Here is a 22476-nt window from a genome sequence, read left to right on the forward strand (position 1 = left end):
CAAATCATTCATTTGCAACATCAATGTGATGTAAGAAGAGCATGAGGTGTGACGGACACACGGGCGGACGGACATGAGCTGGAGGTTTACACACTAAATAGCGACCTATGGTCTCAACAAGCTCATAGCGCGGCACAGAGTGCCGTACTACAAGCTTGTAGATCTGCTATTTTCGATAATCCATCTTATCTCAGCATACTTTACATCATCATTATTATTATTATGTAGCGTGCAATAAGGCTGGGCAATGCATCGAAAATCTATCGATATTGAGGTATCAACATATTGATGAAGACAGCTTGAAATGAGATATTGGTGTATGTGTCAAATTAATTAACAGACACACTATGCATGCACGTAGCACATGCAAAAAAGTAGTCCATCTGTAACCAGGTGTGGTTATTTCAATAAAACCTACCTAACCCTTCTATGTGTACTGTGCAGTGTGCATGCATGGATATGCTATTCGTTATCTGGGTTAGGCAGGCAGTGGACCTAAAGCAGAAAAACATTACAAACGATAATGCAATTGTCTTTACTAATATCTTGAGTAATATCGTATATCGATATCGAGGTATTCAACAACATTATCGAATATCGAAGATTTTCCTATCGCCTTGCCTTAGCATGCATGTTCACATCACATCATATACTGTACTTTACATTACTTAACCCATTTAGGCCTAAAATTATTGAATGCTTTTAACCATTGAAAAATAGCATATATACAAGCTCACAGCGCAGCTGCAAGCTTGTAGATCTGCTATTTTTGAAAAAGTCGTGAAAATGTGTGCAAATCTTTGAATTATGTATTTTCAAAGCGAACATTTGTAACTCAAATTTTGCTTCTGGGTGGTCCCTGGAACTAAATATTTTGAGATGGGGGTCCGTGGCCAAATACATATCATTTTGGGGGTCCTTGACATGAAAAGGTTTGAGCACCACTGACATAGTATAGTCTCTCAAGAACAGACGACTAACTGAGCTCCAGTTAAGTGAAAAGGACCTTTTCTTTGACGATGGCTGGCCAGATTGCTGACATAGAAACACAGGTTTTTCAAAAAATCTTAGAAGGATTCAAAAGACACTTATAGAATCGGGTCAAAATTCAAATTTTCACGGTTTTTCAAAAATAGCAGATCTACAAGCTCGCAGCCGCGCTGTGAGCTTGTATATCTGCTATTTTTCAATAGCTAAAGCATCAAATAATTCCGACCATTTTACAAATTCCTAATTTGTTTGACATTTTGGAGGGAAATAAACAGCCAGTGTAACCAAGAGGTGCTCATTATTCTGTGTCAAACACACCAGGTGTGCTACGCTTGTGCTGTTACACCCAATGTAACTCCTGTCCTGTATTGGGCTTCACAGCCAGCTTTAACTCTCCCTTGCATTATCCCCTCCAAGTAACAGGCAGTTGTTGTAAAGGACTGGTTTAATTCAAGAAAGTGTAAAACTGAAACACACAAAATACAGAAAGGCAAACGTTAATAAAATACTGAAATATGCTACAGGTTACAGTTAAGTTACACACATAACAGGTAAGCTATGTAAGGAATGTGTTAACCAACAGGTAACAAAGAAGAGGTACATGTAGTTGTTCAAGTAAACTATGCAGGTAAGCAAAGGTAAGATTGTTTGTAATATTAATAAATGTTGCCTCCACCACATGTGAACAGGTAATTTCAAAGTAGACCTAAGGAAAATACTGCAGTGCAAAATATCACAAAGGAGCATACAAAGCTAGAAATATCTCTCAATATGTCCAGTACACATTATCACAATGTTGATTACTCACTTATTTTGCCACTCAAAGGGGTGCAAAGTAACCGATGGCATAGGATTGTTAACACTCTCAAAAACGATCTTTTCTTGTCATTCTAACAAGGAGAAAAGGTCAAACTCAATCACTTCCTGTGGCATAAGAGCTGCAGCAGAACAGAATAAACAGCGCCCCCTGGAGACAGGGAGGAACTAGACTTGAGGAAAAAGGAGGAACAGTGCCCCCAAGTGGCAGTAAAGTTAAATATGAAAACTGTTCCATTACAACGCTTCAGAAACACCAGTTCTAGTTTTGCTCCAGTTTCAGAAACACATCAACTAAAGACAACGGCTATCAAACGTTTTCATATCAAGGAGCCCCAAATTAATGCACTTGGCCGAGGAGCCTCAACCTGAAAATACTGTGGGCCAGGAATAGATATGCAAGATCTATGTTTAAAGGCAGTGGTGTAAAGTAACTAAGTAGATTTACTTAAGTACTGTACTTGAGTATAATTTTGAAGTATTTGTACTTTACTTGAGTAATTCCAATTTTCAATACTTTTACTTCTACTCCACTACATCTCTGATCCAAATATTGTACTTTTACTCCACTGCATTTATTTGAACATTTTAGTTACTAGTTACTTTGCAGATATAAATGATTATATTATAAAACATACATTAATCCACTTTAGCCCTATTTTATTCCTAGGCTATTGGTACAAAAATTTGATTAGAGTAAATTTTCCCCCATTGATTCCGGATGGTGACCCGTTTCGAAACGGGTCACCATCCGGAATCAATGGGGGAAAATGTATTGTTATCACATTTTTGTATTAGGAATGTGACAAAAAACAAAAAATAGTATTGAACTCTACTCTCCATGGCATGAGTAATCAATAGAAAAAAAGTCATGTTGGGGTGAACTACTCCTTCAAGTAGAAAATGTGAGTACCTTTTCCACCACTGTTTAAAGGAAACTTTCAAACGCATTCTAAAATGCAGGTCTACAAGCTCACAATATGTCGCATTGCGATGCGTTGAACTTGTAGATCTAGGATATTCTCAAATAGCCAATGTATACTGTAGGGTTTAAAGTGGTTAAATGATCCTGGTACCATGTGAACTCTTTTGGCCTGGGACCCCCTGGCGACCCCCTGGCCCTGGGGACCCCCTGGAACCACAGTTTGAGAACCACTTTGGCCGTGTTCCACACTGGCAGCACAAATGTGATTTTGCAGATATTTAACCACTTGAGCCGTCAATACTTAATAAACTTGACCTTTCACTCTGTCTGCTCTTTTCCCCCTCGACACCAAACTCTGGTAGCACTTTATATTAAAGTACCTTAATAAAGGCCAAAAATAGCAGATCTACAAGCTCACAACGCCTCGCAGCGCTAAAGTTCTCAGAATATGGATGCTAGGGTTCAAGTGGTTAATATAAAAAAGACGAAAAAAAGTTTCTATCACTCAATGATTTGGAGGACCCCCTGTAGTAACTCTGAGGACCCCTAGGGGTCCCGGGCCCCCTATTGAAGACCACTGTCACCATTAAAAACATAATGTGGCAGATTTTCTAAACATGCAGTCATTTTTCAAAAAGTTTGCACAGAACACAATTACATTTATTTTATTCTATCACTGCCTATCTTAAAATGATATAACAATTAGGTTACAAATTAAAACATTTACATTGCAATTCATTCATATTCAAAAAGTTGTGCCCATAATTTATGAGGGGGGGGGGGGGTTCCTGGAGGCGTGGCATAGTGGTATATTAATAGATCCTGGCTTTGTAAACAAGGGTACAGATATAGCAAAGTTTGAGATCTCATAAAGTTCATTTCGGAACATTTTAGGGGCAGGGGAAATTATCACCATGTAGTTTTATTGATCAGAGATTCGTTTTTCGGAGAATTAAAGGACAACTTTAGTTTAAAACAACAAGGGTTCATATTTTAGATTAACTAGAGAAAATAAAAGATGACTGCTTTCTATTGTTTTAGCTATTTTACTGTTTGATTTCAGTGTGGGCATGCGTACAAGTGGATAAATATGTCTTTTTAGACACAAGCCGGCAATTTCTTTGTTACTATTTACACCAGCCCCCATAAGTTACATCTGCCCATGAAAGATTGCGTTGCATTTTAGGAATGGGCTTATTGTGTCTAAAAAGACATACTTAACCACGTGCATGCCCTCAACCTGGGGGCATGCATGCAAATCAAAATAGTTAAAATCACTAAAACAATAGAAAGAAGTAAATGAACACATTTTAACACTCATCTTTTCTAACACTCATCCTTTCTTTTCTCCAATGACCATCTAAAATATGAACCCTTGTTGCAAAAAAACAAAATTGTCCTTTAAACCACACTTCGGATGTGTGGAGTGCAACTTTAACCTATACTGTAAATGCTGGACAAGGTAACTGAACAAGGCTTCCCCAATAGGCTCTCTGCTCAGCAGCCATGTTCTTTCAAAGGTGTTATACCAATATTAGGCTAGTCAATCTAAGGTTTGACCCAAAAGAAATTGCAATAGTAATGGTTCAAGGTTTTTTATGGTCCTTAGGGTCATCCAAATAACATATTAAAAATTGTGAATTATATATTTAGTGGATCAAGGTAAATTCAGGGGGTTCATGTTTGAGTCCATTCACTTACTATACAGGAAAAAAAAGACCCCCAAAAAATCTTCAAGTAGCATGTGAGGGGTCTAACTATGGGTTTTTCATGATCCTAAATCCATTGCAAGCATTTGTTTTGCACAAAAAAAATCGTCAGGTTAAAAGCGGACACCACAAAACGGAGCTGGCCACAGAAAAGTGATGACTCATCACTAATCCATAGTTTTGTAGTTTCCGTTTCTAGCCCAAGGAATGTTTTTCGTGCAAAACAAATGCTTGCAATGGATTCAGAATCATGAAAAAACCCTAGTTAGACCCCTCACATGCTACTTAAATAAGATTTTTTTGGGGGTCTTTTTTGTGAATGGACCTAAACTTGAACCCCCTGAATTCACCTTGATCCACTAAATATATAATTCACAACTTTTAATATGTTATTTGGATGACCCTAAGGATCATAAAAAACCTTGAACCACCAATGGTGTAGAATAGGGTTCCCAGTGAGCCAACATGCACCATATAAGCACCCTGGCTCTGTTTGGAGCCTTCATTAGTATCATGAATGAACAACATGCACCATATAGGGCTGTCACAATTATTACATAATCGTCTAATCGTGATTATTTGACATTATCGCAATTATTTTGTCATAATCGTCATAATCGTGAATGTTGAAAAATGTCAGAAATAGTGGAAATAGCAGATCTACAAGCTCACAACGCGTCGCATCGCAACGCGTTGTGAGCTTGTAGATCGGCTATTTCCACTATCAATGTTATTTTTTTAAGTAGTAAGTTGTCAAATATGTCAGTAATTTCTTCGTGTATTTAGGTTTTGTGTCATATCTGCCATGTGCAACTTCAAAGCCTAAAAGCCAAACAGAAATGTAATTGTCAATGACAAAAACACAATTAAATCGTTAATCGCCAATTATTTGAGTGACAATTAATCGTCATGTAAAATATCATATCGTGACAGCCCTAGCACCATATCAGCACCCTGACTCTGTTTGGAGCCTTCATTAGCATCATTGGTAGCACATGAATGAGCTGATGTAACAAGTGTCAAGTTTATGTAGAAAACTAATGTTAAAATCTAGAAGGGAAGAGGGGTGATTATAGCTGGGAAGTCAGGATGCCAACAGTGGGAGTGAAGGGTCCTCTCTAAACCAGTGGTTCTCAACCTTTTCAGGCCAGGACCCCCAAAATAATCATATTTTAACTGAGGTCCTTAAATTGTCACTTTAGAAATGTGCAGATACCCTCTATACACTTACACTTTATGTTGGTTTAATGGTTTGTTTACTGTTGAGTGAGAAAACAATGTTGCACATCTGGGGACCCCCCTGTGCCCACAAGTTGAGAACCACGTACTGCTCTAAACTAAACATGCACAGCAAATGAACAAATCAAATCAGAATAACCAATAGTCAAAACCAAAAGCAAATAAAGTAATTCAAGTCATTTAAGTAACCACAGCAAACAGAATCCAAACCATGCACTATTAATGAATGGCCTGGCCTCTATACATCTATGCCCTCAGCACAACAAACAATCTTACAAAAGCCATTCTCAAATAGAATATGGCAAGGTGGGAAAGTGAAAAGTTGTATGTAGGTTAGGGTGGTTACATAATAGCCGCAAATTGCAACACTAGATTTTTTATAATCGGATGAATCCGATTAAAAACAATCTAGTGTTGCAATTTGCGGCTAGTTACATACTAGCCTACATCTGGTTACCCCTCAATACAGATTCATTACATTATACAAAATACAGCAAAATGACTCAAATACAACAAAACACCAAAACATACCCAGTCAATATATTCAAGGCTCCCACTGGATTACACAGGATCAAATCAACATTGCATTAAACATGCTTCCATGTCCACAACAAACACTCAAATTAGGCTTCTGGGCCAAAACTGTCAAAATGGCTGCCTCTTATAAGCACTACCCTTAAAGGGCCGGTGCATATTAAGAAGTTGCCATGTTTGAGATGCATGGTCTGTAAATGGTTGGTGTTGCAACTCTAGATTCAACATACTAAAGCATCTTGAGTTGCAATTTGAGGCTTTTAATGTATTTGTGCATCAATGACCGTCTGTTTCTGTCTCTATATTGTGGCATTGATACTTTGAGCCTACTTTTTCCACCACTGGTTGTGAGTTTCAGAGAGGTTTGGTGGGAGCTCTTCTTGCATCACAGCCTTGTCCTTGCTCTTGACACAGATGTCACTAGATTTCTATTTTTAGACTGCAAACATTGTGACCGTCTGGTCACAGTTACTATCAAAACCTCCACTGGCTGTCTGTCAGTCTGTCCGTCACGTCACACTTTTCCCCTACTTGTATCTCTGCCACTGTTGCCCCTATCCATGCCAAACTTTGCACACACACTCCTTGGCTGCCAAACCACAACATCCACACATGCCCTTCTTCTAGCGCCACCATGAGGCAGATTATTGCAAAACACATTTTTGGACACTGCTCTTACAGATTTTGCCCTAAAATCACACAAAGCATACACAGTATGTCTAGAGTCCTGTCATCAACATGGATCTGTCCCATTTTGCGCCACCATCAGGCCGATTACATGTGACCTGACGGTCGCTTATCTCCCGATTAGGGAGTTTTACTGGTGTTATTTGTCAATATTTGTGTTGTTTTACAGTTGGAAGCCCTTCGGGTGTCTTGCATGAAAAGTCACCTTCAGGCAGCTTGTTACCCGTGACTTGTAAATAGACTAAGCCCCCATGCTCCCCCCACCCCTTTTTTTTCTGCCTTTGTATTTGATGTTATGCTTTTGAAACTGATATTATCCTAGATAAAGTACTATGTTCTATCCGTCTGTCTTTCAATGTTATATGAGATACTTAAAGTGTGGTTCCTGTGGAAATAAGCCTCGGCTTTCTAGGATCTCCTTTTAGTTGACCTTAGTTGTACCAGTGATTTGTACTGTCATGAAACTGTACTTTTTTCTATTGCAAACTTCTAATAAATTCTTCAATCAATCAATCAATCAATCAATTGCCTCCTCCTGGCACTTTTATATTCTGTGTACTTTGGTTTTGATTTGTGCTGAATAAATCAAATCCCCCTGCTGTACCTGCACTGCAGGTCTGGTGGAAACTCCTTCACACGCAGGACAGAATAATAATAATAATAATACATCGAACTTATATAGCGCTTTTCAAGGTACTCAAAGTCGCTTTACAAACAAAATAAAATAAAACAACTTTATTAGGACAAAGATTAAAAGGATAAAATCTAAGATGTACATTAGCAGGCACACAGGGAAGAAAAATAAAAACTGAAAGGCGGGTGGAGAAAAGTTAGGAAGGGAAAGCAAGTCTGAAAAGGTGGGTTTTGAGGGAGGCTTTGAACACGGCAAGGGTGGGGGCTTCTTTTATATGAGGTGGGAGTGGGTTCCAGAGGGTGGGGGCTGCAACGGAGAAAGCCCTGTCACCCCAAGTGCGTTTCTTGGCCTTGTGAGTGAACTTGAGAAGGTTCTCATTTACAGACCTGAGGTTGCGGGAGGGAACATGGCGTTGGACAAGGTCTGAGAGATAGCTGGGAGTCTGGTTATTGAGGGCCTTGTAAGTGGTGATCAGTATTTTGAAATCAATCCTGTATTTTATGGGTAGCCAATGGAGATCATGGAGAACTGGGGTGATGTGGTCTCTTGATCGGGTTTTGGTGAGGAGGCGGGCTGCGGAATTTTGCACATATTTTCAGGGGTCTTCAACAGGGGGTCCGCGACCCCCAGGGGGTCCGCGGAGGTACTGCAGGGGGTCTGCGAAATTATTGCTTAATCCATTTTGAATAGCTTGAATACATGATTACTATGCAATTGACAGATTGTTGGTATTATTGACATTGGTTCTCAGTTAATAAGTAGTACGTTTAGAAATGGTAGTGGTACGGCCCACCCTGCTCGCTGTAACTTGTACATGTTTAAAATAAAAAAATATGTCGTAGCCCCGACCCCCCCCACCCTACGAGGTGGTAGGGGGTCCCTGCTCCATCTCCCCATCAGTTTGGGGGTCCCCGGCCTGAAAAACGTTGAAGACCCCATGTAGTTTATTGAGTACTTTGGAGGTGGCACCGTAGAGGAGGCTATTGCAGTAGTCGAGTCTGTGATGAAGGCATGACAGAAGTGCTTGCAGTCGTCCCAGTGCTGCTGCAGACGCGCCCTGCAGAAGGTGTGTTCACGCAGCCCGTCACCACGTAAAAGCAGAATCGACATGAGACAAACAAAACGGAAAACACAAAAATACAAGTCAGGGTTTAGCAAATCTAATTGTCTGGTTATAGTTATTATTATCATTTGTGGTTGAAGTATTTTTAGCATGTGACCATGATCAGGGGTTGACACTAAGGTCTCAGAGGCACTTGCCCGTCGGGCAAGTACAGGTCATGTTCTACTTGCCCAAAGGTCATACCCACTTGCCCGAAAAGTAAATCGTCCATTAGAAAATGATAGGTAAGATTTTAATTAACGCTCAATTTAACACTTATTTCTTTACTGTCTGGGGCTGTGCGATAAATAAATAAATTCTGTATGTCTATGGTTTCACATTAGTTATTTTATATTATTAAGTGTAGCAACAGTAAAAACAGCACATTATAGGTAAACAGTGCTATTATTTTACATTCCACAGACCAGAAGACAGGGTGCACTGGCCACGTTCAGGTGTTTAGACAGATATCTGGTGTTGTGTTTATAGACGGTTGTGTCTGCTCTCAAATGAGCACTTCATGAAAATGAGCCAAAATGACCATTGGCCATTGAAGTATCTCATATAACATTGAATGACAGACGGATAGAACACAGTACTATGCAGTAGATATAGTCAGGGAAAAAAAGGGGTAAACAATTTAAAAACAACGGTGGGATCATTCCCAGTGTACTATATAACAATTTCAGTTAGCAAAAAAAGGGATTTAAAGGTTGAACGTTAGGTACACAGATTACAATCACTGGTACAAGGTCAACTAAAAGGAGATCCTAGAAAGCCGGGGCTTATTTCCACAGGAACCACACTTTAAGTATCTCATATAACATTGAAAGACAGATGGATAGAACATAGTACTTTATCTAGGATAATATCAATTTCAAAGGCAGAAAAGGCATCAAAATTTCAATCAATCATCAATCAATCAATCAATCAATCAATCAATCAATCAAATCAATCAATCCCCCGGCCCGAGTCTACATGTCAAGGTGTCCCTGAGCAAGACCCTTAATTAATGAATTGCCCAATGCTAAATAGCATAGAAAACAAATTGAATGCATTTGCAAATGGAGTGGGGACCACATTATTCATTTTTATTATGTTGATGGAGAATACTGCAAAATGTAACCACATTTTGTTTGTTTGTAATTTGTTATGCATTTGCGTTAAAGGACAACTTTGTTTTTTTACAACAAGGGTTCATATTTTAGATTGTAATTAGAGAAACGAAAAAGTGAGTGTTAAAATGTTTTCATTTGCTTCGTTCTATTGTTTTATCGCATTTAGCGTGCTAAAATGTGGGGCATGTGTACGCATGGGGGCTTGTGTACAAGTGGCTAAATATGTATTTTTAGACACAATAAGCCAGCAGTTTCTTTATTGCTATTTACAGTAACACTTCTAGCCCTCATAAGTCACATCCAACCATGAAAGGTTGCGTTTTATCTTGGGAATGAGCTTATTCTGTGTAAAATGACATATTTAGCCACTTGTACGCATGCCCCCAACCACTGAAATAAGAATATCTAAAACAATAGAAAGAAGTGAATTAAATAATTTTAACACTCATATTTTATATTCTTTAATTACAATCTAAAATATGAGCCCTTGTTGTAAAAAACTAAAGTTGTCCTTTAACAGTGTGGGCAGTGTGGCAGTTATTAGACAGGATGTGTGCAACTGTGCATATGGAGTTTTTTTTTGTGCATGCAGAAAACCACACAGGATGTGAAGGGAGCTTGGGGTAGAAATGAGGTATAAAACCACACAGGATGTGAAGGGAGCTTGGGGGTAGAAATGAGGTATAAAACCACACAGGATGCGAAGGGAGCTCGGGGGTAGAAATGAGGTATAAAAAAAAAAAGGCTACAGAAGCAAAGAAAGACACAAACGAAGACAGAATGTAGAGAAGAGACAGAGCCCAGTACGTATTTGTAAGTTTATTATTATTACCCTTATTACTTTAAAAGTTAATGCTCCAATATCCTATGGACAATTTAATAACATGCTCTTAAGTCTCTCTACTTCAGTATGCAATTGTTTTTAACTTACTCATTTTCTATGATGTATTATTCTATTTTTTTGTTGTTTTTTTATATTTGTATGTCTTAATTGTTGATCTTTGTGTGTGTCATCTCGTCAGCATTGCAAATGAGGGTGAACCTCAATGCTCTTTTCGAGAATAAATAACGATTTCAATCAATTATTATTATTATTATTATTATCATCATATATATATTTTTTCCCCCCATTTATCATTATTATCTTTTGATGATGTGCAACAGATGTAGAATGGTCTTGGATGGTGCATGTGAGAGCCCTTATATGTTTTGTCAATGTATTGTGTTTGTTATGTGATTGTTTCATGTCATTGTTTGTGTGTTGAGCCTGAGGACACTCTGGAAGACGAGATGCTGCATCTCAAGTGTTTAATCCTCCAATACATTTTCAAATCAAATCCCACTGGGGGTGCTGGGGGCGTGTTCTCTCCTCCGTGTCATCAGTGCCCATACCCTAAGTGGCGAAAGGGCCTTTCTGTGTGGAGTTTGCATGTTCTCCCCATGTCTCCTAGGGTAGGTACCCTCACAAAAAAAATTAGGCAGTAATCCTGGTCTCAATACTGCCTCCCCCTAGCCAGCCGGTGCGCCTGATGGAGGGGAAAGGAACTGGTTGGAATAACGTTTTCCTTCCACGCGCTACGTCCAGCCATGGAATCTCTCCCCTGTCAGGTGAAAAGAAGCAGCTTGGACTACTCATGCATAGAAGGAAGCATGAGGTCAGTCCGTTGCTCTCCCCAGGTTGCCAGAGGGAGTGTAGCGCCCAGGATTACATTAGAAAATTGGCACTGGGTGAAAAATGGGTTCCAAAATCGTGGGATAAAAATTATATATAAAACAAATTAAAAATGTATGACTTAACCACATGAACCCTAGTGTCATTTGGTGAAAATACAAACTCAAATGTCGCAATGTGACACATTGTGAACATGTGGATCGACTATTTACTGCAATTTGATGTAGAGGGGAAAAAGAAGGGGTCCTCGTATGGACCGATTTCTCAGAGCGGCAGTCATAGCTACGGTGTCAAGCGGCAACGCTTCGCACTGTGACACCGCAGCTACATGGCAGAGCTCTGAAAAAAGGTCTGTAGACCCTTGGTGGCCTCCTCCTGTCAGAATATATAAGGGTTTAAGTGTTTATGGAGCTCTGAGATGTAGCTCATTGCCTGTGTCAGTTCAATCGGCAATATACAGTAGTTTATAGACACTTAATGAATTAGTAATACACTATCACAGATGGGTTTTGCATGCATTTGGAATAAACAACTAGGCTAACACCTTGTTAAATATTCATTGAAATGAAAATTGAATGTCACTCTTATCGCTTCCGTAATGGAAAGCTAATTCAGTCCTTGGCTTCCACTTCCAACCTGAAATGTTATCTATTGCCGTTCTCTCAACAACATTTTTACGGATTACCTGGTATCACAAGAAGTGAAGCATTTAGAAAAGGGCTTGATTCCTGAACTCCTGAAAAGAACATAAGATGATAAAATATGTCATGTAATATACAACCTTTACAATGATTACACTGCGCTATTATTATTATAAACTAAATCCAGGACCTCTCACTCTCTTGATGCCAACAGCATCAACATGCCAATGGCACCAGATCTTAAGCTGAGTGAGCTGATTAGATGGCACAGAATCCCCAAGAATTACAGAGCTGAGGAGGTGGAATGGGAAATCACGGCAGATGCTTTCTGTTTACACCAAGGCTTGTAATGCGTCGCCTCAGGAAATAACTATCACCATCTTGTTTGGAAGAGAAGCACGGTGCTTGAAACGAAATCCAATCAAGATGCTAACTGACAGTCTGAATATGAAGCACTTTAACATTCCTATTTACTTTTTTTAGTATTTCTGCTTGTGTTTGACATGATGTAGAGATACTTTTTGCACTAACTAGCATTGACTGTTATGGTCACTTTGATTTGGGCACTGTATTATTTTGATAGTCGTGCTTTAAGACACTTTAAGTATATATTATTTGTTCCCTTTCCTGTTGTACCTTGCTCTTACTGTACTTACTGTACTCTGTACTCTGTTCTTTCTTTTTATCTTTTTCATACTACAACTAACTTTGTAAATAACCTTATACTGCTGTGCTGCCTCTGGGCAACACATTTTCCCCCTTGGGATAATAAAGGTATCTATGTATCTATCTATCTATCTATTAGTTGATTAGTATGAATATACATAATAATACTGGGAGCAAATATACATTGGTCCCTGTTCTAGCTACCACTTTATGGAGAAGGAGCAATAATGATCTCATAGTCATACCATTACTGTAAACATTGCAATGAAGCACGCAACTGCCTCCACAATCAGTACCCTGCCAAGTACCCTGCATCTGACACGCTGCAGATGCAACATACTGTAGCAAGAATTTCCAACCCGGCAAGCTTAGAGATAAAGGCACGCGCATCAAACCCCGCTGGGAACCGAATTCCATTATCCAACATGGGTGTGCCCAGTCAGAGTATGAGGAGACAGGTCTGAGTGACAGGTGCGCCAACATATGAATGACACCCTGACCCTGTGTGTGTGTGTGTGTGTGTGTGTGTGTGTGTGTGTGTGTGTGTGTGTGTGTGTGTGTGTGTGTGTGTGTGTGTGTGTGTGTGTGTGTGTGTGTGTGTGTCCGTGTCCGTCTCTCACCTTCTGGCAGCTGTCATTGCCCTGTTCTGCAGACAGTATGACATCATCAAGGACAATGACTCCAGTAGCAGCAAGGAGAAGGCCAAGCCGTCTTCGGAGAGGAGCACACCGGAGCACCCCAGTGGAGGGCTGCTGCGGAGCAAGGTGAGCGGGACTCCTCTGCAACCAATGCATGGTTCTAAGCCAGTGTTTCTCAAACTTTTAAGTTACAGACTTGTATGGGTCCATTTAGACCCCACCTAAAGTAGCCTCGTGTAGCCAGGCTAGAGAAAGAGAAAAGCCTGGTGACAATATCAGGCAGAGACTGTTCAACTTCCGCCGCGAGAATTTCACCGGCAGACTACAACGCATGACGTAACTTCCGTTAAACACATCACTTCCACCACTTCCGCTAGAACCAACCGGAAGTCATATTGTGGCCAGGGTGCACCTAAAGGAACCCACAGAGTCCCTGGAATCCACTTTGAGAAACACTGTTCTAAGCTACGGCACCTGACCTAGTTCAAGAGGGACAGCTCTCCTATCCGGATCATTTCCGTCAGCCATAAAACTTGCCTGGTTAATAAACCAGACCTAACACAATAACACCCCCTGGCGGTAGTGGTGTTGTAGTACGGTCTGGCACCGATCAATTGAGATTCTATTTCCTCAACCAGCTTCAAGGGTTGGCCAATCAGGGTTGAATGCTTGGGGCACGTGGTTTCTGTAGGCTTGGGGCATGTGGTTTGGGGCAAACCCCAGAAATGAAAGCTCTTCCTGAAATCCCAGACTCTCTTCCCAAAACGAAGTGTGTGATAGAGGCTGGCAACGCCAGGCAACCATAAAACCACACGGTTACAGCAAATCGAGGACGTCACAGGAAAGTCGTGAGACTTATTTCCATTGCGGTCCTCTAACACTATTGGGGAACCCTTTTCCAAAAGACCTGCTATTGTCATCTGCTTAAAGGACCTCAGATTGATTGTCAGACTGACACTAGTTTCAAGGTCATTCCACTGTGTGGCTCCTATGTAAGTAAAAGAACCCTTGCCCACTTTACCTTTAAAAGCTGGGTGGCTCACGTAAAACATCTCTTTAAGAATGTGGGGACCTCTCCATATTTGATTTTATGTACCGTGGTCAATTTGGCCATGGTAACCCTGGATTCCACTGGGAGCCAGTTGATTTCTCTAAACTGGTTCCCATACTGTATATGGTTTTCTATATGGGTTCTTGGCCCCAACCATCGTATGACCCTGATCAGTCTATTCTGTTCTGACTGTAGCTAAGTTTTGTGGGACTTTATTTGGCCCTTGAACCAAAGTCAAACCAAAGTCAAAAGCAGCAGGTTCAAGAAGCAGCAGGTTCCTTTTTTGACATGAAAAAGTACTTTGCATTCAGTAGTACTGTATGCGTGTACATGTCACTCAGAGAAAATACAGTCCAGTAGACGGTAGACTCAGTCACCCACATAATGGGAGGCCGGCAGCGGAACAAAGGATTGTATACTTGGGAGAGCGTGGCCACCATCCAAGTTCTCCCATTAGCTGAAGTGCTGCTGGGAGAAGCATTCTACCGTTGGCTTCAGGCAGCCATTTGGGTGCCCTACTCACAACTGGCTTTCGGATGCGTGCCCGCAAGCAATACTGAAACACATGGGGGATTACAAACGAGATATACTGTAGCTGGAGCAGACAGGAACATAGAATAAAGAAAACTACTATAGACCAGTGAACATAATACACCTAGATAAGGAATTTGTTATTGTTTCACTCTTACTGACACAGCACCGAATGAGTCTTGCACATGCACAGGTCGAGTATTTCACCCATTAAAACCGGGGAAGCATCCAAGAAGTCATTTTAGATTTCAGTTATATACTGTCTATAGCAACATATGTTTCTCAGAAAACTCTTAGGCTTTAGATTAGAACATTGGTTTAGAACAAGTAGGTTGGGAATGGCTTATTGTCAGTATCAGCCGGTGACACGCTGGAGTCTAAGGTGAAGAACTACACCTACCATCAGCTCCCAGTACTTGCCGCACAACTTGCCGCACTACTCATATGCTGAGTTGGTGACTTGGCGGTGCCTGGGATCGTACCCATGATCTTATGGTTCAAAGGCGAGGGCTCTTCACTGAGCTACGCAGACACAAACACAGTGTGTCCGGGTAGAACAGTGATTCTCAAAAATAGCAGATATACCGTACAAGCTCACAGTGCGTCACTTGGTGCCGCGCTGCGAGCTTGTACGCTAAAAATCTTGTGTTTTATTTTGATTTTCCAAGTAAGGTTATTATCTTATTATACATCTTATTCTACATTTAATGTTGAATAATTTTGAATTTTTTAACACAAATCTTCTATTCTGGGGGGAGGGGTCGTCCCTGGCACAACACACTTTCAGATGGGGGTCCATGGCCAAATATATGTCATTTTGGGGGTCCTTGGCACAAAAAGGTTTGAGAACTAATGATTTAGAAGGCCTCAGGTCTTAATGGGTTAACATCAACAGTAGTCTGTGACATGGGACTTCCCTTAGATCTTCTAACAGGTTAGGTGTATACAGGTCTGTTTGCTATAACGGCACAGAAAATTGTCTTTTCACTGAGGAGCTGCAATTAAGACTTTCACACTGCAGTTTCTGAAACACCTTACTATAACTGACTCCTAGCAGACTGCAGGAGGAAATGTTGTCCACCTGCCAAGGTACTTAAGCATATACTGTATAATGTAGCTCCCTTTGTTAAACCTTAAGACAAATTACTTTAAGAAGAAACTGTTTACGCTTGTCTTTTTTAGAGTTTATTTGCAAAGTCTTTGTACTATTGACTGTTATTGTTGTTACTCTTATAGTTGTAGATACTTTGCGTGTGTTTGCCTGGTGGGTGTTTTCGCTCGTTATGTGTTTAATAGACAATCTTTAGTTGCAAATATACTTTTGTTATTGATTGCCTGGCGGGTGCTTTCACTCATTATAGTGGAAAGCTTGAATGGTGGCCACTCTCTCCCTAGGTATAATCCTCAGTTCTCAGGATATCGGGCCCTATTTTAGTCAGTGCCTTCTTTTTTTACTATCGTGTAAAACATTTAAAAATACTTCAAATGGCCAATCTACATCGACACACTTGAACCATTTTGCCAGCAGGCTTTTCACACAGTTTTAGGTCATATTTGACATTGCCGGGAGAGGTGTCAGATGAAAATACACAGTATAGCGAACACACCACTCCTGCTGACAGAATGACTGAGCCCACCTGATGATGAGGGCCAGCGGGTCCTAGCGCCCGACGATGATATTTTGGAACGCAGCAACACGTTGGTACATTATCTGTGTCTTTGTCATTTTGGAGATGTGTCAAGGGCAGACATACTCGAACAAAAATAATAATAATTCCACATTTATGTGGAATGGTTACTATATGAAAAATATGTTAGTGAAAGATTATATCAAATATAACTGTTTAATTGGAAAAAGTTACACAATGTTATATCTACGTTAGTTCTCCTCTTCATTTGAGCCATCTATTGATTGTTGTTTAACCCGAGGCTTGCGTTATAAAAACTTTTGTATTATTCAATGCATGCACTAGCTATCCCTCTAAAACTATGAAAATGTTATGGAAATGTATCATACAACGCTACCTACAGTATGTGCAGCATAGTACAACAACCAGCAACAACACATAAAACCATGGCTTTTCTGTCCTGAATACTATAGCCCGTGGCAAAATTGCTAATAAACAATTATCACATGAAGTCATAGTTCTGATATTACACTGGTATGCATCACAATAACCATTCCACATACAGTAAATGTGGTTTTTGACAACTTTTCTAAACACATATTTTCCCGCAGAGTAGATCATGTCAGATCTACAAGCGTACAATGTGTCGCCGCTGTCGCGGCACGACCTGTTGTGAGCTTGTAGATCACCTATTTTCGGAAAAGAGGTTTGGTGTACTGTGGTACTGTGTGTAAAAAGTGGTTAAACGAAGGAGGAAAGTAAATTCATTGCTATTGTTCATTTCTTCTGTGCTTTGCAGTTTAATCCATCTGTGCCATCAATCAACATCATCGAGGTCTGAGATGAAGGATGCTGCAGACGGAAGAGGTCTCATTTTGTCCCCCACCTGTGAAGTTGCTTCATTGCCAACCATTCTCATTTCATACTAGGAGACATTCTGGGCCAAGTCAAGCTGTTAGCTAAACGGCTGGCGTGTGGCATGGTTGTAGAAGCAAGTCGGCCAAGTTCATTTAGCAGAAGACACACATGCATGCACATTTTTCACAAACACAACCCCCCCCCCTCCCCCCAGACCCCATAACTTGCACACATGCATACAGTCGCACTTGCACACTTTGCAGTACCTCCAAGGCAATCTACTGCCACAGGATGAGTCTATTATAAAAAAAAGAAAACTGGTTCTCAAACATTTTAATTTCAAGGACCCCCATAACTCTCAAGTTACAGACATGTAAGGGTCCATTTGGAACACTTTGAGAACTACTGCATTGTAAGATGTTAACACATGATATAACAGTGATGTCTTTGGTGCTTGATGCTTGGTATTTTCTTGCAATACATCACCATTTTCATCTCTGGAAGACCATATTACCGTATTTGTAATAGGCAGTGTATTTTTGATATAGTAAAAGTAGATGCTATGCCAATATTGTATGTTGTAGAAACAAATCTCCAAATTAGACAGATATTTAATTTGAATAAAACATATTTTTTTTCTGTCACATCACAAAGGAATGGAGCTATCTGTGTATTGCCGGCCGATTGTTAGTGGCCTACTGTACAATAAAAAGGGCAAAGGTCATAAACTTGGGGCAAAAGTCGAATGCTTTATTTTCCATCTAAAATAAATTGGAAGAAACACGACAACAAACTACTAAAATATTGTCATTTTGTGATTAAAGTCGTATTTTGCATAATATGATACAATATACAACCCATTTTCTGTGCATAATGTATACAGTACTGTTTAGGATGAAAGATGCATGCAGGTAATTTGCCTGTAGTGTAGCAAGTAAATAAAGCAAAAAATAAATATTATTGCAATATACTGTGATTTTCATTCTTCCATATGTCCTACTTTTAAACATAAACGCAATTTTTCTTTTCATACAATGTTTCACAATACATTGGTCTTGTAAAAGAAATTGAAAATAAAGTTTCTTTTGAACAGCGTCTTGGTAAAATGGTTGAAAAATGGTTGAAATGACAAAATGAGACAATATGGCAAAGTGCAATGTGTTAAGAGGTGCTAATTACCCATACCAAAATCATGTTAAACAGCCAATTAGCAAATAATGAGTAATTTATTAATAGCTATTACTCAATTACAAACCCAAGCCACCATAGACAAATTCGTTTTATGATAGGCATCCACACCACCCACCCACCATCCACACGGCCACAAACTGACGTACCCATTCCGAGGAGAGGCTCACCATCAAAAATCCTGCCCCTGAATTAAACAAGAGCTGCACAGCCACAGCTAAATTATGCAGTCTGTGTGTATTCCACAATGTAAGAACATTACAAAGTGATATTGCATTTTGGTAGAAAATTGGGTTGTTTATACTGAAGTTACCCAGGCATGATATAAGTTCAAATGTCTATCTGTTGCTTTACTTCTGTGCATCAGCAAGAAACCGATTTCATTATCAGTAAGAGAGTCACACTTAATTTTGGGGTGTTTCATAGTTTAATTACATTTCACGGTTTAATTAAAACTGTAACTGTATTGCTGTATAGCTAAATCTGTATCCAATAGCCTAATTTGTGATTGTCTGTTCTTTCTCACACTGAATACGATTTGAATTTAAATCTCTCTGCGACAAACCAGCTTGTTAAAGTTCTCCATTTAAAAAAAAGTGTCTTGATTCACCTATACAGTAACAGCATAACAGATGGAAGAATGGCATAGAGAATGTGAAATAGGAAAGCATAGCTTTACATTCAAATGTCTCTCTGTACGCTTTGGTTAGTGGTTACTCTCTTTTGTCTCAAGTTAATTGCATTGACCTCCTGCTTCACCACGCAGGACATTCTTTGGAGCTGGAAACACTCAAATGGTTCAAGGTTCAATATCTTTGCATACTGCTAGATGTTCGTTGCAGGGAAATTAATTGGGGCTGGAACCAGCTCAATCCCTTAACCACTTGAACCCTAGCACCTCTATTCTGAGGGACACATTCAACGAAAATAGCAGCAGATCTACAATCTCACAATCGGTGAAGATATTTAGTGTAGAGCGAAAACAGCAATAGTCTAACAGTCAAATAAGTATAGGGTTTAAGAGGCTAAGCAAATTCCCCAATAAAATAAACTGATAATAATCTCAACAAGGCTCAAGGCGAACAGATGCCACAGTATAGATTATTGAAACTGCGATAAACCCCCCTTTAGTCATCCATTTTATCTGCAGTACTTTGATATTATCTGTTCTATACACTAGATAACGCAAGATGGGATTATACAATATCTGCTTCCTTTATGTCATTTCCAGACTTTGCCTTCCCTACACTACTTCCCTTCATCTACTCTAAATGATGTTAAAGGACAACTTAGTTTTTTTACAACAAGGGTTCATATTTTAGATTTAGAGAAAAGAAAGGGTGAGTGTTAAAATGTTTCCATTTACTGCTTTCTATGGTTTTAGCGATTTTAATGATTTTGATTTCAGTGGGTGGGGGCATGCGTACAAGTGGCTAAATATGTATTTTTAGACACAATAAGCCCATTCCCAAGATGCACCGCTATCTTTCATGGGCAGATGTGACTTATGGGGGCTAGTTGTAAACAGTAATAAAGAAATTCCCAGGCTTATTGTGTCTAAAAAGACATATTTAGCCACTTGTACGCATGCCCCACCCAATTGCTGAAATCGCTAAAACTATAGAAAGCAGTAAATGAAAACGTTTTAACACTAATCTTTTCTGTTCTCTAATTTTCTGTTCTCTAATTAAAATCTAAATGTAAACCCAGAAGTTGTACTTTAAAAAAAAATGTATATATTTTTTTATCCCACGGTTTTTGCAACCCATTTTTCTCACCCGTTGACTACCTAACCTGTAGTCCTGGTTTCCTGCCGCGCCAGGGGACATTGGGGAGCACCCGGCTGGCTAGGGGGAGGTAGTATAGAAACCAGGACTACTGCATGTTTTTGTGTGAGGGCCTATACCCAAGGAGACACAGGGAGAACATGCAAACTCACCACAGAAAGGCCCTATCGCCAACCCCACCTAGGGTGTGGGCGCTGATGACGCGGGTGGAGGAACACGCCCCCAGCGCCCACAGCTTCCCCCGCCGGGAATCGAACCCAGGACCTTCAAGCTGTGAGGCGAAGTGCTAACCACTGCACCACCGTGCCCCTCAAAGTTGTACTTTAATAACATGCAAAATAATGCTCAACAAAAAGAACAATTTCTGCTTTAGATGGTACTTTATTTTAAGTTAAAGGCTCCTCGTGACATTAATTTTTTACTTGCCATGAGGTGACGTGTCTTTTCAAAGATCACCCTGTTTGGCAAAACTATAAATCTTACGTGGCCAAGTGCACAGTAAAGGTGAACAGCAGCGGGCACAAGAGCAAACAACAAATATCAAAGTCAGGCTGAAATTGAGTGCACGTTGGTTACGCGTGCTGAGCACGGTCACAGTTCATAGGGAGCAAACATGGGGACCTGGATAAGAAAAAAACAAAGTTTCAAACCTTTTGAGCATTGCAGCCTTGTGGGCTCCAACATCGCTGGACAATCTGCTCTTCAGAAAACTGACAACAGGACATGGCCTGCGGACTTCATATGCTTTATTCATGCTTTATTCACAGCCTGTGCTTCAGGCTAGAGCAGATATAGAGGCTGTGCTTTTTCAGAAAGCTCAAAGAGTTTATGTAGGTTTACCGGAAACGTCTTCTACAATGGTGGAAAAAGTACCCAAATGTTTGACTTACTGTAAGTAAAAGTATCAAGACTGCAATGTAGAAGAACTCTGTAACAAGTAAATGTCTAGAATTAAAAATTTACTTGAGTAAAAGTACAAAAATGTACTTAAAGTACCAAAAGTAAAAGTACTCATTGTGCACAATGTCCCATTTCAATTTTCAAACAGAAATCGAGTAGGCTAGATCTACAAGCTCTGTAGATCGGCTATTTTCAAATGGCCAAAATAGATATATGGCTGATGTGGTTAATGTATGTTTTGTAAAAAATAATCAAAATCTACAGTGACTAAAGTTTTCAAATGATTATTGTGGAGTAAAAGTACAATATTTGGATCAGAGATGTAGTGCCTTGAGTAGAAGTAAAATATTGGAAATTTGAAATACCCAAGTAAAGTACAAATTCTAAATTGTACTTAAGTACACAGTAGTTACTTTACACCATTGCTAGAGCATCAACATGTGGAACGCCCTTCCACAAGCCCTAAAGGAGAGCAAATCCCTAGCCTCCTTCAAAATTGGTATGAAAAGTCACCTTCAGACAGCTGCTACCCATGACTTGTAAATAGACTAAGCCCCCATGCCCCCCCCCCCCCCCCTTTTTCTTTTTGTTCTGCCTTTGTATTTGATGTTATGCTTTTGAAACTGATATTATCCTAGATAAAGTACTATGTTCTATCTGTCTGTCTTTCAATGTTATATGAGATACTTAAAGTGTGGTTCCTGTGGAAATAAGCCTCGGCTTTCTAGGATCTCCTTTTAGTTGACCTTGTACCAGTGATTTGTACTGTCATGAAACTGTACTTTTTTTCTATTGTAAACTTCTAATAAATTCTTCAATCAATCAATCAGAGGCTGTGCTTTTTCAGAAAGCTCAGAGTTTATGCAGGTTGACTGGATACGTAAGTAAGTAAGTATCTCTTCTATCTCTTCTATGGACGTCAGATCAGGTCGGTCCTATGGGATTCAGGCATGGTATGGTAACCTCTCACAGGGACATGCTGGGCCCCTGATTCAGCCTGGGAAAAAGAGTTGGAGAGGCCCTCATTGCGCGCTATAGAGAGAGATCTCTCTCTATAGCGCTGCTGCTACTCAAAGATTTGCCATTTCAGATCATGACAACAAGTGACAAGCCAGTGGGCCAATTATTGTACATGAGTTGTATTTCGTCGTTGTCGGGTGGA

The 22476-nt window shown here is 39.9% G+C and overlaps 1 protein-coding gene across 1 annotated transcript in view; it reads left to right on the top strand.

Annotated features, from left to right (window-relative positions):
- The window catches only part of fndc4a (fibronectin type III domain containing 4a), a gene marked incomplete at both ends in the record, with an annotated part of 76194 nt that extends 58772 nt beyond the window's left edge, over positions 1-17422 (top strand). The window contains 2 exons of the mRNA XM_080743945.1: positions 13364-13497; positions 17381-17422. Coding sequence (XP_080600071.1) covers positions 13364-13497; positions 17381-17422 — 176 coding nt within the window. The remainder of the gene's footprint in view (positions 1-13363; positions 13498-17380) is intronic.
- Positions 17423-22476: the final 5054 nt, after the last annotated feature.

Source organism: Nannobrachium achirus (genome assembly GCF_963921795.1).
Source record: "Nannobrachium achirus genome assembly, chromosome: 16".
In the NCBI taxonomy this organism is placed as follows: Eukaryota; Metazoa; Chordata; class Actinopteri; order Myctophiformes; family Myctophidae; genus Nannobrachium; species Nannobrachium achirus.